Source organism: Chenopodium album, chromosome 8 (genome assembly GCF_948465745.1).
Source record: "Chenopodium album chromosome 8, dcCheAlbu1.1, whole genome shotgun sequence".
NCBI lineage: Eukaryota > Viridiplantae > Streptophyta > Magnoliopsida > Caryophyllales > Amaranthaceae > Chenopodium > Chenopodium album.
This window is the reverse complement of record NC_137841.1, coordinates 3,900,687-3,919,549: the sequence shown is the minus strand read 5'-3', so window position 1 is coordinate 3,919,549 and position 18,863 is coordinate 3,900,687. Positions and strand designations below refer to the sequence as shown.

The 18,863-nt window shown below is 30.1% G+C and overlaps 3 protein-coding genes across 3 annotated transcripts; all 3 read right to left on the bottom strand.

Annotated features, from left to right (window-relative positions):
• Nucleotides 1–1,285: 1,285 nt before the first annotated feature.
• On the bottom strand, nt 1,286–5,328 carry LOC145555669 (methylesterase 17-like). Its single transcript, XM_081617413.1, has 4 exons — nt 4,981–5,328; nt 4,279–4,419; nt 3,748–3,879; nt 1,286–1,719 (listed from the first exon to the last, which is right to left on the bottom strand). Exons 1-4 carry the CDS (start codon nt 5,191–5,193, stop codon nt 1,447–1,449), a joined length of 759 nt encoding a protein of 252 aa, XP_081473539.1. The 5' UTR covers nt 5,194–5,328; the 3' UTR covers nt 1,286–1,446.
• Nucleotides 5,329–7,336: 2,008 nt separating this feature from the next.
• LOC145642626 (methylesterase 17-like) lies at nt 7,337–8,751 on the bottom strand. Its single transcript, XM_081693818.1, has 4 exons — nt 8,497–8,751; nt 8,183–8,323; nt 7,800–7,934; nt 7,337–7,695 (listed from the first exon to the last, which is right to left on the bottom strand). Exons 1-4 carry the CDS (start codon nt 8,749–8,751, stop codon nt 7,411–7,413), a joined length of 816 nt encoding a protein of 271 aa, XP_081549944.1. The 3' UTR covers nt 7,337–7,410.
• Nucleotides 8,752–11,371: 2,620 nt separating this feature from the next.
• Nucleotides 11,372–16,051, bottom strand: LOC145555668 (methylesterase 17-like). The gene is made up of 4 exons (XM_081617412.1): nt 15,646–16,051; nt 15,004–15,144; nt 12,511–12,645; nt 11,372–11,874 (listed from the first exon to the last, which is right to left on the bottom strand). The coding sequence occupies exons 1-4, from the start codon at nt 15,919–15,921 to the stop codon at nt 11,599–11,601; spliced, it is 828 nt and encodes a 275-aa protein (XP_081473538.1). The 5' UTR covers nt 15,922–16,051; the 3' UTR covers nt 11,372–11,598.
• Nucleotides 16,052–18,863: the final 2,812 nt, after the last annotated feature.

Sequence of the window (18,863 nt, the reverse complement as noted above, 5' to 3'; positions counted from 1 at the left end):
ATAATTTACATGAATATATGGGAATATATCAATATCTAATATCTCAAATCTCTAACACTCTCTCTAGTCGTAATTGCATTTTTATAATATCTTAAGACTCGGGTTTTGCTTACATGGGTTGCAATGACATTAAAGTCAATACTCAATAGGCCAGTTTTCATAAAGTCTTAAAAATACCTGTTACACCCAAATTTACAATCATCAATACTATTTATGTACTAAAGTAATTACCAGGATTATTCCAGAAGTACACATGTCGCGTTCACATTAAAATAATTTCCCGCCAAAAAAATTTTTTAAAATTTTTTTCCCTTAAAAAAAAAAAAAGAGAGAGAGAGTGTATACATACCGCCTAAATATAATAGAATAATAACAACAACAACGTTAAATAAATAAAATATTAAATGTATACACCTTTAAACAAATACAAACTGATAATGGCCCAAAGTTAAGGCCCATACTTTTAGAACGTGGAGGATCAAAGCAAGGATTTTTCCATGAATTTGTCTATAAATAAGCAAAAATTCACACAAAATGATATCAACAATTCAATCAACAAAACATTTTCTTTAAGGTTAGTTTCTTAGTGCTTTCTTACTTTTCTCTTGGCTACTATTCCAATTGTATAAATATGGAGGTAATCTTCTGCCCATTTTGTAATACGATTGTAGCCCTGACTTTATACCTTTGTCTAATGGAAGACATTTGCATCATATTATCCTTAATCTATGTTTGTGTATTCATTTCTTTGATTGATTCAACTCTTGCTTAACTTCTTCAAGCAGTGCAATTTTATTCGTTTGTTGTTTACGTTAGCGAAGTTATTAGAGTATGATCAGTAAAAGAAGCGGCATTCTCCTAACATCTTAGAACAATATACGAAGTATATTACATGACTTGTTGATAAAACACAATATAATAGTACCTTTGAAAAATTAGGTATATGTTTGTGGAATAGAATAATTGGTTTAAAAAAAAAAAAAAAAAAAAAAAAAAAAAAAACAATAAATAAACAATTGAGAAACCATAAATGAATATATATGAAGCAGGGGTGTTCAAAAATATCCGATCCGAAATTTCGGATATCCGAAAAAAATCAGATTTTCGGATCGGATACGGACCGGATTTTGTCCGAAAATTTTAACTACCTGATCCGAAAATCTGACTATCCGATCCGAAAATTCGGATATCCGAAAATTTCGGATCGCAATTTCTCCAATTCGAAAATTTCGGATATCCGAATTTTCGGATCGGATCCAAAAATTATGAAGGATGGAGATATAGATTTGGTCGAGTTTAATAAAATCTTAAATTATTACATAGTAGTATAAGTTCGATATTAGAAAGCTGACGTGACATAGGAAGAAAGTGTTAATACAAGACTGATGAAAAAGATCGACGACATCTCCCCTTTATTATGCATTGGATAAACACGTCTTATATCATCTAATACCATTTAGTTGCAACCTTAACAAGTAACCCAAATAATTGAGTAGGGTTGGAAAGCATGGGGGAATGATCACTATCAATGTCATAAACTTCGGACGGTGGCCAGTTATTGATCAAATTTTCATGTTGCTCAGGTGAAAGGAGATTGTCATGCAACGTCCTGATGTAAACACGTGGCACCTTATCGGAGCCCTCGCCGTCGGGAAATCCGGCGTCAGCGATAGCTCTAACCGGACTTTGTCTTAGAAGCATTCCTGCTAGTGTGTAATCCTGTACCATAAAACATTTTCTAATCTTACGTACAATATAAACTAACGGTATACTGTATCGTAGACTCGTAGTAAATTTAATTAATTTAGCTATTTTAAAGATTATGTTCACTTTATTTTATTTTTGTTGAACTAAAATTATTTTTACTAAACCGAAATTATATTTGCTGAACTGAAATTATTTTTTTTAATTTACTATAACTTTTCTGTAAAGTTATTGAATGACTTATTTTTACTGAACTAAATTTATTTTTATAGAAATGAATTTATTTAGACGGAATTGAAATTATTTTTACTTAATTGAAATTATTTTTGTAAGGTGAAGTGAATAGGACCTAAATCACAAATAATACCCATTTATTAAAAATAATTTTAAAAATCAGAAAATTAAAATAATTATTTATGAATAAAGTTTCTTAAAGTTAGGCCCCGTTCACTTCACCTTATTTTTTCTGAACTGAAATTATTTTTACTGAAACAAAATTATATTTCTGAACTTAAATTATTTTTAATGAAACAAAATTATATTTGCTGAGCTTAAATTATTTTTACTAAACTTAAATTAATTTTACCAAACTGAAATTATTTTTGCCGAACTGAATATTTTTTTTACTGATTTTCTATTATAAGGCCTCGTTCACTTTACCTTATTTTTGCTGAACTGCAATTATTTTTACTGAAACAAAATTATATTTTCCGAACTTAAATTATTTTCACTGAACTTAAAATAATTTTCCTGAACTGAATTTGCTGAACTGAAATTATTTTTACTTATATATTTTCTATTATAGTTCTTCTTTAAGATACTAAATTTTACTGAACTGATACTATTTTTACTAAACTGAAATTAATTTTACTAAACTAAACTTATTTTTACTGAATATTATTATTTTTTTTAAGGTGAAGTGAACATGACCTGATTCTTCTTTAAGATAACATAAATTTACTGAACTGAACTTATTTTACTGAATTGAAATTATTTTTACTGAACTGAAATTAATTTTACTGAACTGAACTTATTTTTACTGAACTGAAATTATTTTTACTTAATATTATTTTTTTAAGGTGAAGTGAATGAACAGGGCCTTATTAAACCTATTGTAAAATACAACATGCCTATTGGCTATTGCCTAATATACACCAATGACTTGTTATCTTCAACTTTTTTCATACACTTATTAATTATTCTAAATAAATTCATATTAGATCACATCAAATCAAAATTTTTAATTATTTTATTATTTACTTATTTACAAATATTGTTAATTACTTAGTAAATAAATTATGAAAATTACACAAATGAAAAAAGTATGCTAATACAAAGCTAACAAGATTCAATTGGAAACTGTTTTTCTTTAAAAATTAGTATCAAAACGCAGTCAAAATTTAGTCAATTCAAATTAATAAATCAGATCAAACCAAACCTGATAATCAAATTTAGTTAAACCTTAATAAAATTAGACAAGATCTCCTTTACAAAAAAAAAAATTAGAAGTTTGAGCAAATTTGTTAAAATAATCGAGGTTTTGAGGAATTAACAATTATAGAAAACAATATGTGTGTGAATACTAAATAGTCTAATTAAAATAAAATACGGAGTAAAGTAATATATTTTATTTAGTGTTTAGAGAGTCATAAGGACAGGGGTGATGAGAATCGATTCTAGGATCTCCTAAAATCAGGAAGTAAGCCTAACTACTTGAACTATCTGTACTCTCACGGAATATCATGTGATACTCCGTGTGAAAGTGAAAATAATATAGTGCACCCGGGTGTTCCATGCACATGGAGTACCCGGAAAGAACATTAGACATATTTTAAAGAATATGGGTAAAAAAAAAAAAAAAAAAAAAAAAAATAGTGTTTGAAAAAGAACATGCATACTAGTGTTTGAAAAAGAACATACTTATATATGTTTGATAATATGTTCCTATATACTTAATTTTAGCTCGTGTGAAAGAAAGGAATTTAACATTGGTAAGTTGATGAAGTATTTACAAATATATTGCCAATAACTGTAAAAGAGTACCTCTAAAGGACACATTGAGTACAATAACGGACGCCGAACTTCTTTCTTGTAGATGCCACTAGTAGGAGGTTTGCCCGGTCCTTCACCAAAAATATAGTCAAATACATCTGCCCCAGGCATGTAAGGCATCACCTACAAGATTATAAACACAAAAATTATATACATAAATTTAGAGAGTACAATCCTTTTAAAAACGTTACTTGTATTTTATAAGGATTATTGCATCATCCAATAAAGTACTTTGTACAATCTTAGAGTATGTCAAATACGATAACTAATCCATTAAAGAAGACCGATATTAAAATTGTTAATCCTTATTAATATGTAGCTAATAATTGACAATAATAATAATGTCTAATCAGGCCCAATAAATGTCAATATGTTCAATCAGGTCTAAAAAGTTTCAATAAGCTCTAACAAAAAAATATAAGGTGTAATAAGTTTAGATAAGTTCAGGTCTAATAAGGTGAAGAGAATACATGTCTAATTGTTACAAATAATAAAAAACGGAGGTAATAAGTTGAAACGTACGGATTTCCTGTGTGTGTCAGTCCGGATTCCATTAGGAAGCATTGCAGCCGCAACATATACCGCAGATTGGATTTTATGAGGAAAGCTTTGGAGAACCTCTGTTATATTGTTTCCTCCAATACTGTGTCCCACCAAAATTACCTAAAGTATACAAAAATCATTACAATCCAATAAGGATAATTTGTCAATTACTACAGCAAGTTAATACCACTTTGTAAATTACTACCGCAAATTAAAAAAGTTGTGAATTACTATCGTAAAAATTTTTAAGATGTTGCGATTACTACCAAACCCCCATTAAACCCAACTATGACGTCATTATATCCCATTAACTCATGTTTGACCATGGTTAAGGGCTTTAACCAGCCCCAAAAAAAGAAGAAAATGGGTTAGGGATATAATGACGTCATTGTTAAGGGCTTTAACCCATGGTTGACCATGGTTAAGAGCTTTAACCATGGGTTAAAGTGATATAATGACGTCATAATTGGGTTTAATGGGGTTTGGTAGTAATCGCAACATCTTAAAATTTTTTGCGGTAGTAAGTCACAACTTTTTTAATTTGTGGTAGTAATTTACAAAGTGGTATTAACTTGCGGTAGTAATTGACAAAATTTCCTTACCATAATTAGTTAGAAAGACGGGTTAAACATGTGTATATGTAACCAAATTTTCAAGCATAAGTAATATTAGTACACTAACCTTTTCACCTTGTGGTAGGTTGGCTATCATATCATGAAGTGGTTTGTTATACTCTTCAAAGGTAAAGATAGTATTAGCATCCGAGGGATCAATCCCGGAGCTAGTTAGGTCCGGGCAGCTAACCTTATGTCCGATGCTTTCGAGTAAGCATCGGACTTTGTACCAACACCACCCTCCATGACTAGCACCATGGACTAGCACAAAGTGTGCCATTTTAGTTGTTAAAAATGAGTGGAAAGGTAAGACAAGTGACAAATGAATGATGATGAGCCTACTAACAATAAAACTCGAGTTTGTATTTAAAGGTCATTGGCAAAAATAATAGATTCATAAATGTGTGGTCTTCTTGCACTGTAGTACCCAAGATAAGATTAATTCATTAATCGCACGTTTTACACAATAAACATATATATCAGGGACGATAGGCTAAGGGCTAGGATAACTTGACAATTATAATTTGTATTTTTTATCCTTTTTATTTGGCCCAATTTTATGTCATTTTACTTGTTTTGTAATCTACATTGAGATTTTTTTTTGTGGCTTCTTGAGAATGCCATGTGCTAGTTAGCAGAAACCCTTAGATGAAAACAAGGGCATTAAGGGCGAGTGAAAGCAACAACACACACACACAAACAGAAGACATAAGAGAGTAGAATTTTAAAAGAGTCTCTAAGCGGTTTTGTTCTGTAGGGACAACTTTCATAAAAATGCATGTTGCCAAAAATTCCATCGTTGGATCGAGCTGCAATTTTGTCAGCTTGTTGAGGACACGTAAGGCCTTTATTTCAACAGTTACATTGTTGTTTGTAGCTTTGGTTTATCATACCATGTTTTGGTGACTTCCACACCGACCTACCTTTTATCTCTCAATTGTTCATCTTTTAGGGTCTGTTCTCATTGACTGAATTCAGCTGAATTGAACTGAACTGAATATTTTATAAGAGCAGGAAATTAGGAGCTGAGCTGAACTGAATTGAACTGAGCTGAGCTGAACTGAACTGAATTTCAATGTAAGAGAACAAGCCCTAATGCTGTTGTTGTTGTTGGTCGTGGTGGTGGGTATATTAACTTTATTTTACTTTGGGTTTGTTTTACCCTCAATTATCAATAAAAGAAGTTTAAGGTGGACTACTCTATGATCCCATGACTTTACTCTTCACATTAAAGGGGTTTTCCACCTGTATAAAAATGTTTCCTATTTTATTATTCCTATCGTTATTGTTGTTTTGCTATAGCATTATTATTGTTTTTAATGTTGTGGTGAATTGGTTGTGATAGTAGTATTTGGGTTAATTAGATTGAGTTATTGACTTATTATTTTATTTTCGATCACTATAACCCAGTCTTAGTAATGTCAATATAATGTAGGTTTTTGGTGCAGTTTGATGGTTGCATGGAAATGAGTAACGAAATACAAAATGGGGACAGTGAAACCAAGAAACGCAAAATTTTTAGTAAAAAGTGATGTTGTGGTTATTCAGAAACAGACGGAGTACATAAATACTTAGTTACATTGATATTTCTTGCGTTAATAACGGATTGATGACCGTCCGAAAATGAATTAAGATTATCACCATTTTATGGCAGCAACCTTGAGAAGTAAAAGCCAAAGAGATGAGAGGAATTGGAGGATAGAGGACAAAGATTATCACCATCTTGTTGCTCACGTAAGTGCAACGTCCTAAATAAACACGTGGCACTTATCAGAGCCCTTACCTTCGGAAAACATGGCCCAACTAAGAGCTCTAATTGGGTATTTTCTTAAAAGTATTGCTGCCAAGCAATGTGCAATCCAGCCCGTTACAAATTTTAACATTAGCCCAAAATCATTATCATTTAGGAGTGATTTGAAATGAAAAAAAAAAAAAAAAAAAAATTATAAGGAAATACTTAGTTTTTTTTTTACAAGAAGGAAATACTTAGTTACACAACATTATTTTGCTAATAACATAAAATTTTACCTATAAAGAACTCATTTGGTATAATATCTCAGGTTGAAACTCTTTCTTTGAAATGACACTATTTGGAGGATTATCATGTCATTGACCACATTTATAGTTAGGGTGGAGGAGGAAGATTTTAGTCAATGACTTCAGTGAATAATTAATGGTTCATATAGTCGACCCTACTTATGAGGTTTTGATCAAGAACAACAATAATATTTCCATAAATTATAAATGATAATGTTATGTGTGGATCGGTGAAAAAAATACAGTAGTATTGTAATCTAAAATTGAGGCAAATGGGTCTAGAGAGAAGACAATAAGAGATTAATTACATGGTATATATATCTATCACATATATTAATATTTGAAGAAGTGAAGCGATTAATATGAAATAATCAAGACAAATGATGTATATGGTTTTTTAAAAACAAAGGTAGTACGTAAACGCTTAGTTACATTAATATATTACCCGTTAATGACGGTCTTAAAATAGATTAGAACCACTATTAGAAGCAACCTTGAGAAGTAAGCCAAAGAGATGAGAAGGGTTAGAGAACATAGGACAATGATCACTATCAATTTCATAAACATTAGAAGGTGGCCATCTCTTGATCATCACATCTTGCTGCTCACGTGATAGGACATTGTCATGCAACGTCTTGATGTAAACACGTGGCACCTTATCAGAGCCCTTACCTTCGGGAAACATGGCCCCACTAAGAGCTCTGACTGGGCATAGTCTTAGAAGCATTGCTGCCAATGTGCAATCCTGTAATAAAAAATTTCTGACTTTTACGTGATTTGAAGTGATTAAACTTACAAATATGTACTTAGTTATTACGTGAAATTTTGCAAATAACTTGAGAAATTTACCTCTAGAGGACTCATTTGGTATAATATCTCACGTTGAAACTCTTTTTTAAAAATGACACTAGTTGGAGGATTGTCATGTCCTTGACCATATTCAGAGTCGTATATTTCTCCATATCTAGACAAGTCAGGTGCTCCCTACAACATCATACAAAAAATTAATAAATTTCTTGAATCAAGTTCATTTTTTTTTTTTTTTTGTTCAACATAATTTAAGCCGTACCTTATTCAACAAATTAAAGGTACATTTAATATTAAAAGCATGCCGAAACCTATGATTAAACATTTAAACGGAAATAGGAGTATATAAAATTAATAGATAGAGTATATAATTAAAAAACTAATCATAAGCTTCAACCATTAAATTAAGTTTTCAATTGAATTACATCAATTCTATCTTGTTGAGTTTGGAATCCATTACGGAGCATTGTTGCGCCAACAAATACTGCTGCTTGAATTTTATCAGGATGATTTTGGACCGCGTCTGTTACGCTGTGTCCTCCTGCACTGTGCCCCACCAAAATCACCTAATTTCACAAAATCATACAAGTATATAATTAAACTAAGCAGTGTGAAATGCAAGTAAATTTTAAGAACTAAAAAGTGCTTGATCTGTCGTGAATCCAGGAATTCCAATTAGGGGTAGCATAAAATAATAAGTAAAAAAAAAAGGGTACAGAGTACTAATTATATTACTAACCTTTTCACCTGGTGGTAAGCTTGCTAAAATATCATCAACAGGCTTATTATAGTCTTGGAAAGTGAGAATAGTATTAGCATCCGATGGATCAATCCCGGAGCTTGTAAGGTCCGGGCAGCTAACTTTCTGCCCGGCGCCTTCAAGTAGACATCGGATTTTGTACCAGCTCCACCCGCCGTGGCAGGCGCCGTGAACTAGCACGAAGTGTGCATTCGATGGCACTCCTCTAACCTTAAAATCACATCCATCTGCCATTTTTGTAACGTTTTTGTGTATGACAAATTATGACTTTATTAGCTTGTATTAATACATAGTATGCCGACTACCGAGTACAACATATAAATACACGTACACATGTTACAAAGAATATATTAATTTCTTAATTAAACGGAAATGATGGGTGAAAGTAAGGGTGACAGCAAAATTACATCAAGTTATTAGGTGTACTTTTCCTTTGTCGTATTTTGCCGCAATTAAATTAGTGGGAGTTTACGAAAGATGGGATGTTCAGTAATTTGCATAAAATAATAAACAAGATAATGCAATTTGAGATTATTTATTTAGATGACTTTTAAGCTCTCTAAACATTATAATATTTTAGCAATTGTTAATTGCTTGTTTGATGATTATAGATGGTAATACAAGATTAGTTCATATGATTCATTATTAGTCAAATATTACTTTAGAAGTAATGTTTATAAGTCAGATATTAACAGAGAATTGCACTAATTTAAGGTCGTATACTTGAAAAGGAATTCACCCATTAATTACTTCACCGGCCAAAATGAGCTAGGTTGTGTAAAGGAAAAGATTATTAATCATCCAACTAATTAATCCGGACATGTTGCACTTTGCCTACTGCCTAGTGGTGGTATTACTTTTTTTTTTTTTTGTAAATTTATAATTTCTTTGTTATATAAGTAACGCATACATTTATGGTTATGATATAGAGTATTCATTTCGCAACACATGCATAGTATTATTAGGGTCAATTTTCATTCACTGAATTGAGTTGAACTGAACTGAATACAACTGAACTTATTAGATATGAACTGAAATGAATATTTTATGAGAGCTGAATTGAACTTAACTTAACTTAACTTAACTTATTAGAGCTGAACAGAACTAAACTGAACAGAAAATAATCTGATGAGAACAGGGCCTTAGTATATGTAAAGAGTAAAGTTAAGTTGGCTCAATGGTTAAAGCTCTTTCTTATATGATATAACTTTTCTTATTGGAAAATATGAGATTGAGCACTGTTTCTATAAGTTTAAAATTTTATGTCAAAATTACGTGTTGATCATTATATTTAACAATTGTTAGTTCTAGAGATTTATTCCCTTGGTCTCTATATATACCTCATAGTCTCATACATTAACAGCGATTGTCTAAAAAAATTTTTGTTTCAAAGTAGGATAACAATCACTCAATCAGAGATGGATGTAGACATGTAGTTATACGCATGTAATAACGTGCAATTTTATGGAAAGAACTTTTTGCACTCATCCAATTTTGTGTTGACAACTATACAAATAATCTGTAGCTTTTTGGATACAAGACGGTCCAATACACGGTGGAAAAACTAGGGCCGGGAAATAAGTTTTTCAAAATCCTTTCAAGTGGCTACTGGCCCATTTTATTTGTCACAACGTTTTAAAGGATCTAACTTGAATCTTCAATGAAAGATGCATTAATTTTTTTGAATTTGGACTAGAGTGAACCACTAAGAAAGTGGTAATGGAAGACAATATCTAGATTTTTTTTTTCTCTGGTTTCTAGATAAGAGTTGACTCTCTATATATGATGATGGATTATTGCATATTAACAGTAATAGCACATCCAAGATTATTGGTATTAGGTCATTTTTGGGTGCCTTCTCTTTACTTGGATCAACTATGTAATGTCTAATGAGTTACTCCGTTTATCTTAATGATGTGACATGTGATGAAGAATGAAGAAAATCGAGCTAGGATGGTTAGTGTAAGTGGTGGTACTCTTACTTTTCTATTATATTCCATTAAAGAGTTGATCATCATTTGCTATTTGTTGTTTGGTTGGCGTAGTTAAAAATTGTGAAATTAAACGTTAATACAATTTATCATGTTTTAAAGAGTAATGTTAGTTTGAATAGTCCAAAAATACATTTTTAGGCCAAAGATCAACATGGCCTTGTTATAAACCCTCAATAGCCCGGCCTGCCCTATTTTAAATTGAATGTTAATTAGAAATGTTTTTTAAAAAAAAATATTGGGTCTCATAAGCTAGCTAGACGCCTAGACTCAATCGCTTGGCACATATTAAGCCACAATTAAGCCAAAATCTGAAACGGTTTAGGGTCTGTTCTCTTCAACTTAATTTTAGTTCAGTTCAACTCCAATAAGCCAGTTCCTAATTTCTTTCTCTCATAAAATATTCGGTTCAATTCAGCTCAGTTTAGTAAATCAAGATAGGCCCTCGGTCTATGAACACCTTTTTTTTTTTTTTTTTTTTTTTTTGAGAACCTTTCTTTTGAACACTTCAAGTACATCATTATCTTATATATGTAGATAATTACTGCATGTAATAATAATAATAATAATAATAGTCCATATCTTAGCTCAATTTAGGTTTGGTTATGTTGGTTAATTATTTCTTATTATTTACTATAAAGGGTTTCCTATTTTGTTTATTTTCTTTATATAGATAAAAAGATGGTATATTGTATGATGCACATTTAATTTAATTATTCAATGTATTTCATCCGTTTTTTTAAGTTGTCATGCTTTTATTTTCACGGTCTCCTAGACAGTTTTTTATGGGGAGAGAGATTGAGAGATTTCTAAAATAAGAAAGTGTAGCAACTAAAAAGAAATTGAGGAAGTATAATAAATAATTTATATATCAAACCCGATAAATTACAAATACATGAATATTATTCAACTTACATGATCCAAAATAGACCTATTCACATTTTAAAAAAAAAAATAAAAATGTATAAGTATATAGCTAGAGAGATATATATTCTTTTAAACAATAACCAAACAAACAACCCATGTGAGAATTATGCTAAAAGTAAAGTCCAATATATATGAGTCATTTACATAGGTAGAGGTAGTACTCCTAAAAAGTAAATTTAGTAGTAGCAACTTTAAGGAGCAAGCCAACGAGCACAAGTGGGTTAGAGAAAAAAGGGCAATGGTCACTTTCAATCCCATAAACTTGTGTTGGTGGCCATCTCTTTATCATTGCATCTTGTTGCTCTTCCTTTATCACTCTATCTTCGAATGTCTTGATGTATATCCGAGCTACCCTTTCCGATTCTTTCCCTTCCTCCGATTGTGCCTTTGTTACGGCTAGTGGGAATGGTCGTAACAACATCGCCGCTAGTGTACAATCCTTTAATGTATATACAACAAATGGTAACGTTACCAAAACTATGTATTGGATATATGTAACGAACATTTGCTCTCACATATATTATAAGAGCATGTTCTCTTCAACTTAAAAAGTTTAGTTTAGTTCAGCTCAGTTTAGTTCTGTTCCTAATTTCCTTCTCTCATAAACAATTAAGTTCAGTTTAATTCATCTCAACTCAACTTAGTAAATGAGAACAAGTCCTAAGTTGACTTATATGTGATATGGTCGATGTGGATGATTAAGCTTCCTAAAATACTTTTATCCCTTGTCTTCTTATCGAGAAGATATGAAACTAATTCTATTGTTAATTGATATATCTTAAAATACTATAATTTTGATAGTGTTTTGGTGTGAATAAGGAGTTTTTTGCTTGTACGTCATTCACGCATTACACAAGAGTAAAAATTATTATTGACTTTGATGAAATTTAGTATGTTTGATGATGCAATTCTTAGGACTATGTGGATCCCTGCATGTGATGCACCTATTGTATACTAGTATATCATAAATACCAAAGGGACTTACAAGGGCTTTTTTTTTATATATATATAAAAAAAAAAAAAAAAAAAAAAAAAAATTATGTTCACATTTCAAAAGAAAATAATGTAAAAATACCTCAATAGTGCTCATTTGGTACAAAATTTTCCGTTGAAATTCTTTTTTAATAATAGCACTTGTTGGAGGTTGATCCATTCCTAATCCAAATCCGAGATCAAGTGCTTCGCCATATTCTGATAAATCTGGAGCTCCCTATTATTCATCACCGGCAAACATATCATGCAATTATTCTTGTAAAGAGGTTGTACATCAAGAAAAAAACATAATAACTTATAATGGTTAGAATTGAATAATTTCAAGATACGTAGTAGGTTTTATACCTTGTCATGCTCTCTAATTAGATTTTTTTGTGTTTCAAGTTTGGATATAACATGACTATTTTTATGTACAACATGACTCTTTTTAAATAATCTGTAAAGGGGCGTGGATGAGTTTTGGACTCACAATTTTATTATCACATTGGCTCTGATACCAGCTAGATGATCAACTTAATCAAAAGATTAAAGAGCTCATGATTGGTTTTATATTATTCGATCTATCACTTCTAGTTTAATCAAACATATATTTTGAATGAATGATTAAATTATGCAAGATAAGATGACTTAATTATTGGCTACCAGGCCATATTCAATCAACATAAAAGTTGCTATTTTCAAACTTTAGACACAAGCAATAGTTTTAAATGACTAATGATGACTTCCTCAAAAAAAAAAAAAAAAAAAGAATTGATTAGTTTTGAAAGATTTAATTATTGACTATCATATTCAATTTCAGTAATGACAATATGTATAATATAATAATATGAAGTAAAAAGAAATGGTCTTCTAATTGAGTATAAAAAAAAATCGTAGAATTTTATAAACGAATATCTTTTAGGTAAGATAGCATAATCCACAAAAAGTTAGTGTAAAAGTTTCTAATAGCTACGTCAAGAAAATTAAACACTTTCTCTAATTTGATATTGTCCAAGGAGACATATTACATTAGCCCCTTAAACATTCTTATTATGATAAAATGATTATAAAATTCTAAAAAAAAAAAACAAAATTCAAAGTGAAATTAAAGCATACACACTTTTGATAGTGTAGATAAAAGAAAAATAGAAAAATAAAAATAAATCATGTCCATAATTAAAGGGAAAAAAAAAGTAATAGAGCATAAAAATAATTATAATAGGTCAATTCGAACAAAGTGCTTTTTTCTCAAGTGACTAAAAAGGGCAGAGATGCTTCTTTTTACAGTGATTGTACCTTCACTTCCAGCTAATCATTGGGGGTTTATTAGATTTACGAAAATCTAGGCAGTAGATTGTAGATTTTATACTTTTATCTCCAAATTTTTCCAAAATCTTTGAACTCATTTTTTTATTTTTGCAAGTAGTACTACTTGGTAATTATTTTTGAGTTAATTAAGAAATAATTAAGTCAATGGACCACCAATTTTATAGCTAGTCTTCTCTGTCTATTGAAAATTAAGCAATTTACCTAATTTCTGACATAATTTTGACTTTTTTAATTAAACATAAGGAATTTAGGGTCTAAAATTATTTTAGTATAATGAAAATGAAATAATGACTTTTGGGGTAGATTTTTTAGGTTTGTTAGGATATGGTGTGGTCCACAACTATTCCCACGATTGTGCATATATTTGTGCTTATATAATTGTATAGAATAAATGTTACATATTGTAGGTATTTTGTCATGTAACGAGATCTTTTACAAAGCCTGATTATTATCCATTATTACTTTATTAGTACTAATTTGTCACTTTTTGTCTTTGTTTGGATTAGTTTATCTTCTAATTAAGGTTTAACCACATGTGTACGAGGCTATAAACGGCAACTCTAAAGTAAAATTACTTTATGGTACATATATACTAATATACTTTGTATAAAATAAGTCATTGCGTCTATAGTAGTGAAAGCTTAAATCCAAAACATCTACAAAGTTTAATATTACACCCTTTTAGCTAGGTTAGATTCATGCTCATTTTAAAATATTTACTTCGTATATGTTGTAATGTATTCACTGTACATATTAATTTCCATAAATTCACAACATTACGTTACGAAACTAAGTAATAAAATAAAGAATTAATAATTCATAAAAGAAATATCATCACTCTTATTTTCTAATTGATTAATCATAAACTCCAAGTCAATTATGGAAACTCATTATATTATTATAAAATTAATAGTTATGAAAATATGTTCATCAAAGCATAATATACTTCCTAATATGTTTTCCTGTATTAATGTATACCAAAATCACGAGACAATCAAAATTATTAATGTTTGAGGAATGCTAATATCTCCAATAATTACTTTGAGCTTCAAAGTTTCTAAACGAGCTCTTTGCATGTCATGTATGGAAATAGATTTCTTATACAAGTATACAACTAATAGTCTAATACATACAAGTATGGGGTATTAATTATATATTTTTATTAATTACTCCGCCGTATCAATTACGGAGTAATCTTCTAGTTTAATTAACCTAATAAGTTAATAATTAATGATAATAATAACACAAAGCATAATTAGGAACTCACATCTTTAACATCTTGATCAGAGTGAAAACCCAACTTAAGCATGGTTGCTCCAACATAAACAGCAGCTTCTATCTTTTCTGGAAACTTGTGTATGGCCTCTGTCACGCTAATTCCCCCCGCACTATGCCCTACCAATATCACCTGCAAAACTCATATCCTTAACATATATTAAAATAATACCGCGTAATAATAATAATACACATCAGTCCGACCTCCTTAAATTAATTAAAGATATTAATGTTACAAAAATATAAGAGGTCATTGTATAAGTTAAAGAATAGAAGCCTGAAAGTTACTCGTTCTTTTTATTGTTATGGACGGATTACCTTAAAACTTACCATAAATAAAATAAGAAATTAAAATAAATTTAGACATCATTCCATTTTATTAATCATTCCTTAAACCTAAATTATACTCTTGTAGCTAGTATTAGTAGTAATATGTGCATGACTACTACGACTATGTTTAGTATTTTTCTTAATCAAGTAATTAATAATAAATATATTAATCATCTTAATTATTATGGTTCCATTTATAGTAACAACTATAGATCAGATGCAATAGACCTTACCTATTAATTGTACCACGAAAATGACTAGGAGACCAAAAAAAATGAAGACATAGTAAAAAGACTAATCTAACCTTTTCTTGATTAGGGAGTGAAGTCAAGAGATCAACCAAAGGTTGGTTGTAGTCATGAAAGGAAACCACAAAGTTGGGGTCGGATGGTTCGATACCGGAACCTTTAAGGTCGATACACGTGACCGCGCAACCGGAAGTCTCTAGGAGGGCTCGAACCTTGTACCAACACCAAGCACCATGGCTAACACCATGGACTAAGATAAAGTGTGGTGATAGTGATGAGGAGGAGGAGGATAGTTTTGACATATTATTATTATCAAAAACTTCTTCACCCATGGTTGGAAATTGTATAAAATAAAGTTGATTTAATTTGGTTTTAATTTAGTTTGGTAAATAGGGAAAGACTGCTGAATGAGAGAAATGCTAGTTTACTGGTTATAAAAGTTGTGTATTTATAGGTAGGTGGCTACAAAACAAAAGGGTTTTATATGATGGAATCATTGAAAATAAATAATTAAATAAATAGATAGATAGGTCGTGGAACAATTTACAATAAAAAATAAAAATAAAAATAAATAAAAATAAAAATAAATAAATAAATAAATAAATAAATCGAAATATAAAAAGTTTAATTGTCAGTCAGCTACAATTTTATTTATTTTTTTTAAAAAAAAACTGTCTGCCACCAATAAATTAGCTAGGCTATATCTTAAGATGCCATTGTACAATAATTACTTCTCTAAGAATTTATTTATTTTTCTGTTTTTTTTTTTACTTCCTTAGTCCCCAAGTATAGTTCTCATTTGGCAAAAAATTATGGAAATTAGTTTATCAAAATAATTACTCCTTTAACAACAATGGGATAATAATAGTATTCAAAAAAAAAAAAAAAATAGTATGTAGCTCGTATTTCGTATCATTTTAGGGTTATTGTTCTTATAGATTACGCCGTACAATTTATTTTTTTGATTTTGTTACCGCACGCAAAAAAAAATGAAAAGAAAATATGTACTCATAGTACAGAGTATGATTTTGTTATAAATTACTTTCTCTGATACTCTATACTTGCAACACTTCTCATTTCACGCTTGTCGATACATGAATTCAATTGTTAATTTCTTTAATTACCTATGTGTAAAAATTATAAACATTTGATACTCCATATTAAACTAGTGTAAATTGAGACAAATCTAACAAAATCCTACAAGATTATATTTTTGCTTAGGTATTAATCATCAAATCTAATCAAAGTAAAATACATAAATAGTGTAAGGCCCCGTTCTCTTCACCTTATTTTTGTTGAACTGAAATTATTTTTACTGAAACAAAATTATATTTGCTGAACTTAAATTAATTTTACAGAACTTAAATTAATTTTATTGAATTGAACTTATTTTTGCTGAACTGAAATTATTTTTACTGATTTTCTATTATAATTCTTCTTTAAGAAAACTGAATTTTACTGAACTGAACTGAAATTATTTTTACTGAACTGAACTGAACTTAATTTTACTGAATCGAACTTATTTTTACTGAACATATATTATTTTTACTTAATATTATTTTTTTAAGGAGAAGAGAACAGGGCCTTAATATCAAACTGTTACAAGACCTACAATTACAAAAATATGGGAGGAATTATCAAATGAGAGGTGGTACCGAGGTGGTATTTGTATTAGGTATAATGGGGTTGGGCCATTGGACTAATTAATTGGGTTTGAACTTGTTCTAGCCCAGATATCGAACATGATGTAGTAGTATATCTTTTCTTCTTCTTTCTTTTTTTTTTTTTTTTTTTTTTTTTTTTTTTTTTTTTTTTTTTGGGAAGTGATTGGTTAATAAAATAAATTAGGCTCCAATTTACTCATCACGGTTAGGGTGTCTTTACTAACCTAAATTCACTCTTTTTTGTTCCGTTTGATTCAACTTAGCTTATATTTTGCATGTCTTAATATTTGATGAATTGATTCAACATATATATGTCTTAATTATCTTTATTTGAGTCAGATGCCTTTCATATGAAGGTAGGTTTGGCCATTTGGGGAGAATTTTATGTCATAAGCACAGAAGCACCATATCTTAAGTCAACTTAGAATAATTGTCCAAAAGGTCATTATGTGATATCATAGGTTATACATAAGTCATCCAATGAATAACCACGAAATTTTGTTGCAGTGGTGTAAAGTCAAAATCAATGGAAAAAGTGTTAGATGGAAATATGCCAAATTTTGGGGTAAAAGAGATTCAAAATGAAGTTCATGCATAAATGCATCTTGCACTTTCACCATATCTTCAACCATTAATTAGAGCAAAGAGCTTATATTGATCTACAATACAGCTATAAGTTCTTTATTCAATTAAACTCATATGGTAGTAGACTAGTAGCTTATAGTCATGTTACGGTGTAGTATGCATGGACAACACTATGTTGCTCCAAGAACAACTACGAGTAACAAATTAAAAGCTTCCCATACAATTCGATTTTGTCAAAAGCTCGGGACTTGGTCTAGTATCCCTAGGCCAGAAAATTTTAAGGTGAAGGAGCGATGTCACTACTCCTCCAGTCCACCACCTCAATCTCGTGTAAAACTAAAACATAAGCATTTCGTATTTGACTGAAATTTGTACCAATTACGGAGTATACAAAAACCCTTATTAAAAGGAGAATTGCCATAGAATTTAGAGCCAAGGAGATAGCTTGCTTGAAGAATTGATACTGCTTAGGTATGTCTGTCGAGTGTCGACAATACTTGAATTTTCAAGCATTGACATTGCAAGATTACAACTGTCATGCTTCTTTTTACCAAATTAATAAATGGATTAAATTAACAATTTACAAATCAGATTTTTGGGATTTTTTGTTTGTTTGTTTGTGACAGCAGGCTGATTAGCCCGACCATATTTCCAATGTTTAATAGCTGTTCTCAGCCATATTTCCATACAATTTCTAGTGTTCTCCGGCTAATGTACAATGTATATTTTGGGAAGTCAAGTTCTTTTTAATAATAATATTTTCAATTGAATTGATGTTTAAATTGTTGATTAATGGTAGGACTGTAGGAGTAGATTATATGGAGTATTGTGTTTTTTACATTTGAATTAATCTTATTTGAATCTATTAGAGTTGATTCGACATTCTTATTTGAGTAACCGAATCAATTTTTAGTGTTATTTGTTTGTCAATTGTACACATTACACGGTAATTCATACCAGTAAGGGCATGTTCATATTTACTTAATTTCAGTTCAGTTCAGCTTGAATCAGTTCAGTTCAGTTCA